Genomic DNA, 13,035 nt, shown 5'->3' on the forward strand with positions numbered 1-13,035 from the left:
AAAGCAGGCATGCAAGTAACAAGGAATACATGTAGTCCTCATCTTACAACTCTTCCAGGGTGAAAACCAGCAGGTTCTAATAGGTTCTGGTGAACCAGTAGTGGAAATTTTAAGTAGTTTGGAGAATCAACAAATACCACTTCTGGCTGGCCCCAGAATGGGGAGGGAATGAGAATTTTGCAGTATCCTTCCCCCAGGAGTGGGGAGGGAATGGGGATTTTGCAGTATCCTTCCCCCAGGAGTGGGGAGGGAATGAGGATTTTGCAGTATCCTTCCCCCAGGAGTGGGGAGGGAATGAGGATTTTGCAGTATCCTTCCCCCAGGAGTGGGGAAGGAATGAGGATTTTGCAGTATCCTTCCCCCAGGAGTGGGGAGGGAATGAGGATTTTGCAGTATCCTTCCCCCAGGAGTGGGGAGGGAATGAGGATTTTGCAGTATCCTTCCCCAGAATGGGGAGGGAATGAGAATTTTGCAGTATCCTTCCCCCAGGAGTGGGGAGGGAATGAGGATTTTGCAGTATCCTTCCCCAGAATGGGGAGGGAATGAGAATTTTGCAGTATCCTTCCCCAGGAGTGGGGAGGGAATGAGAATTTTGCAGTATCCTTCCCCAGGAGTGGGGAGGGAATGGGGATTTTGCAGTATCCTTCCCCCAAGAGTGGGGAAGGAATGAGATTTTGCAGTATCATTCCCCAAGAGTGGGGAGGGAATGGGGATTTTGTAGTATCCTCCCTCTGCCATTCCCATCAAGCCACACCACGCCCACCAAGCCACACCCACAGAACCAGCAGTAAAAACATTTGGATTTCACAACTGAACTATTCGTTTAGTGACTATTCAAAGTTAAAACAACATTTGAAAAGGTGACTTATCACTGGGGGTTTTTTTACATTTAAAACTGTTGTGGCATTCTTATGGTCACATGATCAAATTTTGGATACACAAGGTTCAAATGTATTCAAATGTATGACTGTCCTGGGGTCATGTGACCATGCTTTGTGGCTTTTAGGTGTAGTGATTCACTTAACAACTGTGGCAAGGAAATGGAGTAAAACTCACTTAACAACTATCTTAACAACAGAAATCATAAGTCAAGGACTTCCATTAGGAATAATTTACCAAGACATGTAAGAAATACTGTGGTACAGGTTGTTCTCAAGTTACAATTGTTTAATGATAGTTTGAAATTATGGTGGCCATGGAGAAAGTGATTTATGACTCATCCTCAAAGTTATGACCGTTGTACCCCATCCTATGCAATCATGTGGTTGCAATTTGGGGCTTGGCAACCAGCTTGCATTTACAATGGTTGCATTCTCTTGCTGTCATATGATTGCAATTTGCAATCTTTCCAGTCAGCTTCAAAAAACCAAAGTCAATTGGGGAAGCAGGATTCACTTAAAGGCTGCATGATTTACTTAACGCCCACGAGTTGCGTAACAATCGTGACAAAAAATGGTAGCAAAAAATGGACCCAGTCATGTGACGACTTGTTTAACCGCTGCATTGCTTAGCAAACGCACTGTGCAAATGTTGCAAGTCAAGGTTTATCTGTAGAGACTGTTTCTATTAAGGCCTCCACATAAACAACTCCAAAGTTCAATCTCTACCCCGTTGAATTTTCAGATTTTGCACCAGTCAATGAGCATTCTGTGATTACTCAGCCTGTTCCATCCCCCCTAGTTTGTTATGGCGAGGTCTCTCTATTTTTCTGTACAGATGTTCTGAAATTTTCTCATGAATGCTTCGGTTAAATGGGGACCAAAAGACTTGAGATCATGCTAGGGATAAATGCTAACATGGAAGTCTCCAGAGTCAAAGTAGCTTGTGAATTTGAAGGTACAAAATAATAATGATTATGATTATGATGATGATGATGATAATGATAATGATTATTATTATTATGTCAGTACAACACAGCAAACGAGATCACTATGCTGGATTTCGTATTTCAGCACCAGTCGGGCGCTTCCCAAACACCTAGGACTGCGTGATGTAGCGGTGAATTATGTTTGCCGATCCCAGTAAAACGGCCTTTTGCAATTGACAGATGGAGATTTTGTCAATTCCAATGGTTTTCAAATGTCCGCTGAGATCCTTTGGTACTGCGCCCAGCGTGCCAAGTACCACTGGGACCACTTTCACTGGCTTATGCCAGAGTCGTTGCAGCTCGATTTTTAGATCTTCGTATTTCACTAATTTCTCTAGCTGCTTCGCCTCAATTCTGCTGTCTCCTGGGATTGCGATGTCGATGATCCATACCTTCTTTTTCTCCATGATCACAATGTCTGGTGTGTTATGCTTCAGAATTCGGTCAGTTTGAAGTCGGAAGTCCCACAGTAGTTTTGCTTGCTCATTTTCGACCACTTTTTCGGGCTTATGATCCCACCAGTTATTTGCCACTGGTAAATGGTAGTTCTGGCACAAGTTCCAGTGTGCCAGAACTACCATTTACCAGTGGCAAAGAACTAGTGGGACCATAAGCCCGAAAAAGTGGTCGAAAATGAGCAAGCAAAACTACTGTGGGACTTCTGACTTCAGAAGTTGTTGTTGTTGTTGTTGTTGTTATTATTATTATTAATAATAATAATAATAATAATAATAATAATAATAATAATAGATTTGTATGCCGCCCCTCTCCGCAGACTCAAGGAGTAGCCTATTTTTTGGAGTCTAAGGCACATCTTTCTCCCATAAAAGAGGGTGAAAATTTGGGTGGGTCTTATACACCGACTGTAACCCCACTCCGCCTCTCAAACAGAGGTTTCACAGGTTGGAAAAAAGCCTCTGAAATGGAGGTTTCACAGGCTGAAAAAGCAAGGCACAGAGATCACGACCAATGAACCTGTTGCTAAAGCTCACCTCTGGGAACAGCTGATTGAGGGTATTCAGGGAGGCCACCCACCCACCCCCAATCAGCTTTTTTCTTATTTTTCTCCCTAAAAACTAAGGTGCAGCTTATACTCCAGTGCGTCTTGTAGTCAGAAAAATACAGTAAGGGTCGGCAACCTTTCTGCAACCTTCTGACTGTATACTTTGAAATATAAATCACTGAATTAATTCATGGCAGACTTGAAACTTGGCTCTCCACCTTGCTGATCTTCAATACCTATTAGCCAACACAGCCAAAAATAAACAACATTAGAAAAACAGCAGGCACTCCATTTTGGGGACCAGACAAATCTGCTAAGACTGGCAATTACTGATCTAATTTCCATCCTGATTTTTTAAAATATCAGCTCCTTCTGGACCTGCCAGTTTTAGACTATCCAGAGTGCGAAAGTTTTTCCTACATTTGCAACGGTGCCCCCTGCCCGGGGGTCGAAAAGCCGCACGTGTTTATCCCTGCAGGCCGTGCAAAGCAAAGATCCATCCAGGTTCCAGGCTGCACTGTAGATGACATCTGGGTGCAACTCGTCCAAGGAAATGGCCGCTTGTCCAACACTCACATCCCAGACTTTTACGACATTGTCACAGCCTGCAGCAGATGGGAAGGAGGCAAGACTCATGAATAGGAAAGTGGCAGGTGGCAGTTGTTGCCCTGGGCTTCTCTTTGGGCCTGTTTTTCCTTACCTGCACTCAGCAGGAGATTCTGGGCTGTTGGGTGCCATGTCACAATCCCCACCCTTTTAGAGTGGCCTTCGAGAGTCACCAGAGGTTCATTCAAAGATCTTGTAAGACCACCTTCAGGCACTGACCAGACCTAAAAACATACAAGACAAAAAGAGTTGGCCTTTTCCAGGTCCCGCCTAGGGGAGGAGCCTTCTCTGTGGTGGCCCCAGCCCTCTGAAATGAACACCCTCTGAAGATACATACTGCCCCCTCCCTCCTGGTCTTTCATAAAGCTTTGAAGACCTACCTCTGCCGGCATGCATGGGGGGCCGTGAGTTACGAGATTGTCCCCAGCTGACATGAATGATTTAATTGGATGAATGTGGATGATTGCATAAGGGGTTTTAGTTTTGTACTAACTTTGCATATGTCTTTTAAAATAATTAGATTTCTCGTGTATATTATATTTATTTGCAAGGTTGTACACTGCCCTGAGTAGCTTCGAGAAGGGCAACATAGAAATCTAACAAATAAAATAAATAAATAAGTAAAGAAGTTTGTCAGAGAACTGGAAAGAAAAGACACTGCCCCCTATTTCACCAAAAGGGTTCTGTTATCTCATGTCTGCCTGCCTACTTGCCTATCTGTGTGATCAAGTCCTAGAGGCGACCCAGACAAGAGTGGGCTTACCTAATAATAATGAAAACAGAGTTGGAAGGGACCTTGGAGGTCTTCTAGTCCAACCCCTGCTTAGGAAGGAAACCCTACACTACTTCAGCAGATAGCTATCCAACATCTTCTTTAAAACTTCCAGTGTTGGAGCATTCACAACTTCTAGAGACAAGCTGTTCCACTGGTTAATTGTCTCTTTAACAAATGTCTCACATAACAACAGATGTTTGGGCTCAGTTGTGGTCATAAGTTGAGGACTACCTAAATTGCAACATTTCTTTTTTTTTTGCCACTACTGCTGGCTCACAAAATAGAGCCGAGTGGCACAGCAGGTAGAGTGCTGTACTGCAGGCCACTGAAGCTGACTGTAGATGTGTAGGTCAGCGGTTCAAATCTCATCACCGGCTCAAGGTTGACTCAACCTTCCATCCTTCCAAGGTGGGTAAAATGAGGACCCGGATTGTGAGGGCAATATGCTGGCTCTGTTAAGAAGTGCGATTGCTAACATGTTGTAAGCCGCCCTGAGTCTAAGGAGAAGGGGGGCATAAAAATTGAATAAATAAATTGAATAAATAAATAAATAAAAGAGGGACATTCGGAAGGAAGGATATGGGGGGAAGGCACTTTTATTGTGATATTGTGGAGCAAATAACACACATCATGCCTTGTACCCTGATCAAGTATATAATAATAATAATAACAACAACAGAGTTGGAAGGGATCTTGAAGGTCTTCTAGTGACTAGTCCAACCCCCTGCTTAGGAAGAAAACCCTCCACTACTTCAGACAGATGGTTATCAATATCTTCTTAAAAACTTCCAGTATTGGAGCATTCACAACTTCTGGAGGCAAGCTGTTCCACTGATTAATTGTTCTGTCAGGAAATTTCTTCTTAGTTCTAAGTTGCTTCTCTCCTTGTTTAATTTCCACCCATTGCCTCTTGTTCTACTCCTCAGGTGCTTTGGAGAATAGGTTGACTCGCTCTTCTTTGTGGCAACCCCGAGATATTGGAACACTGCTATCATGTCTCCCCTGGTCCTTCCTTTCATTAAACTAGACATGTCCAGTTCCTGCAACCATTCTTCATATGTTTTAGCCTCTAGTCCCCTAATCATCTTTGTTGCTCTTCTCTGCACTTTTTCTAGAGTCTCAATATCCTTTTTGCATCGCGGTGACCAAAACTGAATGCAGTATTCCAAATGTGGCTTTAACAAGGCCTTATAAAATGGTACTAACACTTCGTGTGACCTTGATTCTAATGCAGCCTAGAACTGTGTTGGCTTTTTTGGCAGCTTCTGCACACGGCTGTCTCATATTTAAATGGTTGTCCACTAGGACTTTAATTTTCTTTAATATTTTGGGGGTGATCTAGTTCGATACCTTGAAATATTGCAGAGAACAGATCGCATGCAAGTGACTCTGGAGCACCAAAGGCAAACTCTGATGGTAAAAGATCCTCAGATGACCCTGTTTGTCTGCCATCCAAATTCTCCCATTCGGATAAAGTTTCCCTTCATTTGATACTTCTTTAAGCGTCCTTGTCTATATGTCATTCATTTTCTCCACAATTCACTGCTCTTTGCCCTCTCAGACTCCTCAAGGTCAGTGTTTCCCAACCTTGGCAACTTGAAGATATCTGGACTTCAACTCCCAGCAAGAATCGTTATCTGCCAGTTGTAAGAATTGAGGTGGCTGGGTGTATCATGGGGGGAACTACTACTCAAAGAAACAAGATGGCAGGTTGGATGAGGGCTAACAAACAATGTTCTCCAGATGCATTGGAGTTGGAGCACAACTCTAATAAACCCTAGTTTAAAAGTTGGTGGCCCAGGGTGACAAGAGTTTAGTCCAAAGGTGGATTCCTGCTGGTTCGGACCAGTTCTCCCTTTATTCAGTTGACTGCCCCATAGACACATACAACAACATTAAAATTGCGGCCCTTTCAAGATCTGGCTCCATGTCTGTGGAACAGTCTTCCGTTAGAGCAGAGGTCTTCAAACTTGGTAACTTTTTAAGACTTGTGGACTTCAACTCCCAGAATTCTCCAGCCAGCTATTCTGGCTGGGGAATTCTGGGAGTTGAAGTCCAAAAGTCTTAAAGCGGCCAGGTTTGGAGATCCCTGTTTTAGAGCTTCTCTATTTCCGCAAGGCATTATAGGCAGATTGAGACATCCTTGTTTTAGGGATCAGCAAGAGGGGAGGACACTGGAGGGGTTGGGAATGGTTTTAACAAGGTTTGTGGTTTTATTAGATGTGTTTTAGCTAAGTGTTTGTATTGGCTACCGTCTATCTTTGTTGTACAGTAAGACCTCACCTATCGCGGGTGTTACGTTCCAGACCCGGCGCGATAGGTGAAATCCGCGATGGGGAATTTATCGACTGATGGTACTTATTTAAGTATTTATATTGTAATTGTTTGGTAAGTTTTCATTGTTTTAAGTGTTTATAAACCCTTCCCACACAGTATTTATTTTAGATACAGTATTTAAATACAGTATTTACAATTTTAGATATTTTTTTTTTGAAAAACCTGCCGATCGAGTTCCGCGGGCTGTTTAAATCTGCCGATCGACTTCCTCAGAAACCCGCGAACCAGCGAAGATCCGCGAATGATTTTTCTCATTAATATTTCTTGAAAACCCGCAATGAAGTGAAGCCGCAGTAGGTGAAGCGCGATATAGCGAGGGACTACTGTATATGGCTTGCTGTTATGCCCTTTGTTAAAAGGGCATTATAAATAAATGTTTATTATTATTAGTTCTATAGAATCAGTAGCGGGAATTTCCCCCTGCTCATAATTTCCCCCTGGACTTATAACTGAACTCATTCTGTTGACGCCGCCATAGGCACTGCATTCTTGTTTTTCATTTCTGTGCATGTGCAGAAGCTGGGTTTATAGCACTGCATGTGCGCTCGTCAGGGTCGGATTCCCATTACCGCCACTATCAGTGTGCTTCAGTTCTCTTGCATGCGTGGATGTGTGTCCCAGTGTGGTTTTGCACATGCACAGGAAGAAAAAATGCACTGAAATCTTGCAAGGGGATGCGCGCAAGAGAGAGATTTTAGCAAAAAAAAATTGCTTCCGCGCATGCGCAGAAGCAAAAAATTGTTGAAATCTCATGCACGCATTCCCTTTGCGAGATTTGCTTTTGCACGTGTGCACAAAAACATATGTTGGGACGCACACGTGCGCACACAAGCGAACCGAAGCTGAGCATGTAGTGCAGCGTTCGCTACTGGTGCGCCATCCTCTACCGTGCCAGTAGCAGCCCACTACTGGCGCTCGCACATGGGGCATAGCCGTGTGGCACGCATGCCCAGGTGGTGCAGGACGAAGCAAACTGTCAGCGAGGTAAGTCAGAACCCACCCTTGGTTTAGTCCCAAATCCTAAAGAGTTCTGGAGAGCGTGCTGCTTTAAAAAAAATAAATAAATCTGTGCACAAAACATAGAAACATAGAAGACTGACGGCAGAAAAAGACCTCATGGTCCATCTAGTCTGCCCTTATACTATTTCCTGTATTTTATCTTAGGATGGATATATGTTTATCTCAGGCATGTTTAAATTCAGTTACTGTGGATTTACCCACCAGATCTGCTGGAAGTTTGTTCAAAGGATCTACTACTCTTTCAGTAAAATAATATTTTCTCATGTTGCCTTTGATCTTGCACCCAACTAACTTCAGATTCTGTCCCCTTGTTTTTGTGTTCACTTTCCTATTAAAAACACTTCCCTCCTGGACCTTATTTAACCCTTTAACATATTTAAATGTTTCGATCATGTCCCCCCTTTTCCTTCTGTCCTCCAGACCATACAGATTGAGTTCATTAAGTCTTTCCTGATACATTTTATGCTTAAGACCTTCCACCATTCTTGTAGCCCGTCTTTGGACCCGTTCAATTTTGTCAATATCTTTTTGTAGGTGAGGTCTCCAGAACTGAACACAGTATTCCTAATGTGGTCTCACCAGCGCTCTATATAAGGGGATCACAATCTCCCTCTTCCTGCTTGTTATACCTCTAGCTATGCAGCCAAGCATCCTACTTGCTTTTCCTACTGCCCGACCACACTGCTCACCCATTTTGAGACTGTCAGAAATCACTACCCCTAAATCCTTCTCTTCTGAAGTTTTTGCTAACACAGAACTGCCAATGCAATACTCAGATTGAGGATTCCTTTTCCCCAAGTGCATTATTTTACATTTGGAAACATTAAACTGCAGTTTCCATTGCTTTGACCATTTATCTAGTAAAGCTAAATCATTTTGCATTATTCTACATTTTGCCTTCACAACTATGAAGCTATTTTCTGTAGGACCAGGGGTGGGCTGCTGCCCAGACGGGGTGGAACACAGTGGGGTAGCAAAATATGGAGCTCCACCCCAGAGCACCCAATTTGCACTGAAAGATGTTGAAAAAAAATGCAGGGCATCCTGCATAAGCCACACCCACAGTGCGTTGGTAAAAATTTTGGTAGCCCTTCACTGCCCTGAACCCAGTTCCTTCCCTCTCCTTCCTTTTATTCATTTGACCACTTACCATAACAGTGCAGTCCTCAGATGTGCTGGCAATAATATGGTCATTGTGGGGGCACCACTCTATGTCTAACACAGGAGCTGTGTGGCCTGAGACCACAGGGTGGGCCTTATCCAAGCGACCAGTCTGCAAAAATAGGGAGATAGAGAGAATGTGAGTTTTAATGCATCAGAGGTTTATTTCAAATGGAAACTTTTACTTTCCAGTATTTGTGCTTTTTTCCTGTACTCCATTAAAACAGATGTTTCATTTTGAGAACGTGACCCATAAAAAGCCATATGATGAGAACCAGGAGATCCAATTATTCCCGGGCTCATTGAATCAATGCAGGTAATCAGGGTAGAGCAGGGGTCCCCAAACTTTGCAACTTTAAGACTTATGGACTTCAACTCCCAGAATTCCCCAGCCAGCATAGAGAATTCTGGCAGTTGACGTTCACAGGTCTTAAAGTTGCCATGTTTGAAGACCTCTGGTGTAGAGCAAGCAATAGACTGACCATGTTCATTTCCCCCAACCTTCTTGAGATAAACATCCAGAATTGGAGGAATGCCTTCAGAGTTTTAAGGCCTATCACAAGTACAAACTGACCAGCATCATCCTGATCCAATCTCTTTAATTTTCACTGTCTCTACCAGCAGATGAGAGATAGAAAGGGTAGCTTCACACAAAACCCCAAACCCTGGTTTATAAAACAAAACACAGGGACCCACCCATTACTCAGATCAATCGCTCTGAAATAGGTCTGTCTTCAGAATTTTAGAGTGCCGAAGTCAGCATGGATCAAGTACATGGTAGCCCAGAAGTTAAGACTCTGTATTTGCCAACCGGACGTTTGGTAGATTGGGGCACAAGCACCACATGAGAGGGTGAGTTCCTGTTCTTGATCCTGCTCTCACCCACCTAGTAGTTTGAAAGCATGCAAATGCAAGTAGATAAATAGGTACCACCGGTGAGAAGATAACAGCATTCCATGAGCCCATGTGTACAATCATACCACCCACATGACCCTGGAAGCAGGCTTTGGAGAATGCAGGCTTCCTCGTCTCTGAAACAGAGATAGGCACCAACAACACCTCCCAGAACCGGTCACAACTGGAGGAGAAATCTTTACCTCCGCTTTACATAAGTTTAGCACTGAATTATCCCACTTGCATTTGGAGAGGGGAAACAGAGGGGCCCAGGGACTAGAGAGAGACCCCTAGCAGGGAGCGAACAAGGTAAAGGCCTAACCATGTTGCTGCCTAATAGTTTATTAATAAGGAAGAGAAATCTCATCAAATGTTAAACGTTTAAAACAGAAAAATAATGCAGCAGATTAATTGCGAGTCCAAACTTTTAGCATCCATGGCTACCAGGCATCTGGATTTTTTTTACTTCCAGTTATAACTGCTAAGATCCTTCCATCTCTTTCTTATTTTTTTTCCCGCCCACCCCACTTTCCTTCTTTAATTAGCTCTTTTGCAGGCACGTGTTTATAGATCGCTGTTTCCACAGTGCCAACTAACCCACCCCCTTCCCAGAATCCCACATCTCTCTGCATTCAGGGAAAATAACAAATTGTGTTGCCAAATTTTCACCAAGACACCGTTTCTGTGCCTTTAACCTGTAGCTGGGTCCACATGCATTACGATTGCCCCTATTTTTATCTACTCCGTTTATACGACACTTTAACATGCTGAATCATTTTCATAGCAAATCACAACTTTTCACTTGTGAAAATGTTCTACTAACATCAATCTCTGTTAAGAGAGTTGGAAGCAGGATTCGCTGCTGGCTGGGTGGGTGGGGTTATTTTTTTTTTTTTAGTTTGATTTTACTTCTTATTTTAATCGGTTGGCAAAGCCCTTAAAGCACCTGGAAGCAACAGACTTGAGAAACCTTGCAATCATTTTCTACCCTTTCAGAAATTTCCACAATTTGAATGTTCATTCCCCCGTTCCTTCTCTTTCTGCGTTGCCTCCAAGAAGCAAGACCTGATCGTGTTGGAATTCACAACTCGGAATCCAAGGAAAACATTAGGCCAGTGGGTTGAATCTACTGCTACTTATCCAAATGGGAAAAGAATGGGAATCTTAATGACCACCAGCCTGGTTTCCATGCTTTCTGTCTTCTATGCCCTCCTCCTGTCCTTTCCCACACTGTTTATTTCTCGCTGTCTCTTAATTTTCTCCATGTCATGCTGGAGTCATGAGATACATCCTAGGGGCAAGCACAAGATCCTCGCCAAGGAAGTCTGGAAAAGCAACCCACTGCCTTGACCTACATCTAAACTTTGATTTTGAAAGGGGGAAAATGTAACGGCTAGGGTAAATCGTAACAACGGTAGTCATTGCATTTGAAGGAAACTTCATGTAGCTACCGTGGCCTCCCAAAGAGATGCTTAAAACATACAACTTGGCTATGTGAAAGAGAAGTTATGTGTTACAGAAAGCAGGAGAGAAAGCCAATCCCCTGCTATCAAATATAAAGCTCAGATTGACAGACGATGGGAGACCTTAAGGAACTAATTTTCAAACTTTAATTTTTCAATGGGTTAGACCAGGAGTCTTCCACCTTGATAATTTTAAGCCTGGTGGACTTCAACTCCCAGAATTTTGGGAGTTGAAGTCCACCAGGCTTAAAGTTGCCAAGATGGGAGATCTCTGGGTTAGCTTGGCTTGCTGGGGAATTCTGGGAGTTGAAGTCCACCAGGCTTAAAGTTGCCAAGATGGGAGATCTCTGGGTTAGCTTGGCTTGCTGGGGAATTCTTGGAGTTGAAGTCCACCAGGCTTAAAGTTGCCAAGATGGGAGATCTCTAGGTGAGCTTTGCCAGCTGGGGAATTCTGGGAGTTGAAGTCCACCAGGCTTAAAGTTGCCAAGATGGGAGATCTCTGGGTTGGCTTTGCTGGCTGGGGAATTCTGGGAGTTGAAGTCCACCAGGCTTAAAGTTGCCAAGGTTGCAGACGCCTGGGTTAGACCACAGGGTTGTGAACCAGGAACTGCTGAGTTTGGGGATCAACAATTGAAGAAACTTCAGAGTTTAGTCTGAAGCCAGAATCACCACGAGGAAGCCAGGAAGATAACTCTTAATTATTGCCAACCGATGTCGGTTCTTTTTCTCCTCCGGCTGCCCCCAAAGCCACTTCCTCTTCTTCTTCATTTTTTTCCCCTTTTTTTTTCATCTTATTTCCGTAACAGGTCCTAACCATTTAAGGTAAAAAAGAAATCAGCAGTTCCACCAATCCCTGCCCCCCCCTTTCTTGTTGCACGCTGTGCAAGTCCCCAGAAAACCGCAAAAAAAAAAAAGCAGAGGAAGAGTCAGAAAACAGAAGTTAGATTTGCAGTTTTTCTGTGGGATTCCTTGACAAGACGCTGCCTTGAACGCTGGCTGGGACGAAGACCTGAGATAAACCAGAAAAGCTTTGAAAGACGTGTCAAATCAGAGGGCGGTTGTTGTTTACGAAGGTGGGAGAGGTCACCTTGGACAATGGCAGGACCAGGAAGGCCCCTCCACCACTGGCTTCCACGACAATGGCTAAGAATTGGGGGTTGACAGAGCAAAAATTCCCATCCCATGTCATTTGAGAAACCCGGATGTCATCATAGCATTGGTCAGTCTTCACCGGTTGCCCGTAGACGTGGCGGAACTTGCTGGACCTCACAACTTTGCGGCTCATGGTTCCTGCAAAACAGCACATCGTTAACACCCTACAGGCATCGCTGGGAGCATGCAGCCACCACCATTAGCACCATTTCCTTCTTGAAACCTTGAGCCCATGTGAGCTTGATGACAGGCCCTGAGTCTCATTTCGCCACCTGCCAACTACGCTAAGCCCTCTCCATCTCTGCCCAGAAGAACCAATTGGGGTCAAGAAAGTTCTGATTAAAATTATTATTATTATTATTATTAATTATATTTGTATGCTGTCCTTCTCTGAAGACTCGGGGCAGCTCACAATATAAAACAACATGTACAAACAAATCTAACTAGTTAAAAACTACAAGCTAAAAACCCAATACATTAAAATCAATCAACCAATTCAATCACAACCATACATCACATTTAGTAGTCAGGGGGCAGCTTCTAAGGCCATGCAGCTGCAGAAGGTAGTTGGGCAACCCACGTCCCCTTCTTGAGTAGACCCTCCAAGGCCCAAATGCTTGCCACGGAATAGGAGAGCGCGTCAGAATACGGTAAAGCTGAGGAAAGTGCTGTGTTCAAGTCTTACACAGGCCAACCTCTCCCCCAAATGATCCCAGAAGATGGGTATGCAGCCTGGCTGGTTTATTTACAAATTAAC

At 43.8% G+C, this 13,035-nt stretch overlaps 1 protein-coding gene across 1 annotated transcript in view; it reads right to left on the minus strand.

Moving 5' to 3' along the window:
- The window catches only part of CORO1A (coronin 1A), a 30,313-nt gene that overhangs the window by 16,453 nt on the left and 825 nt on the right, over positions 1 to 13,035 (minus strand). Inside the window, exons 2-5 of the mRNA XM_070727567.1 lie at positions 12,214 to 12,416; positions 8,759 to 8,881; positions 3,571 to 3,700; positions 3,291 to 3,475 (exon numbers count right to left, since the gene is read on the minus strand). Coding sequence (XP_070583668.1) covers positions 3,291 to 3,475; positions 3,571 to 3,700; positions 8,759 to 8,881; positions 12,214 to 12,416 — 641 coding nt within the window. The remainder of the gene's footprint in view (positions 1 to 3,290; positions 3,476 to 3,570; positions 3,701 to 8,758; positions 8,882 to 12,213; positions 12,417 to 13,035) is intronic.

This window comes from Erythrolamprus reginae, chromosome Z (genome assembly GCF_031021105.1).
Source record: "Erythrolamprus reginae isolate rEryReg1 chromosome Z, rEryReg1.hap1, whole genome shotgun sequence".
NCBI lineage: Eukaryota > Metazoa > Chordata > Lepidosauria > Squamata > Dipsadidae > Erythrolamprus > Erythrolamprus reginae.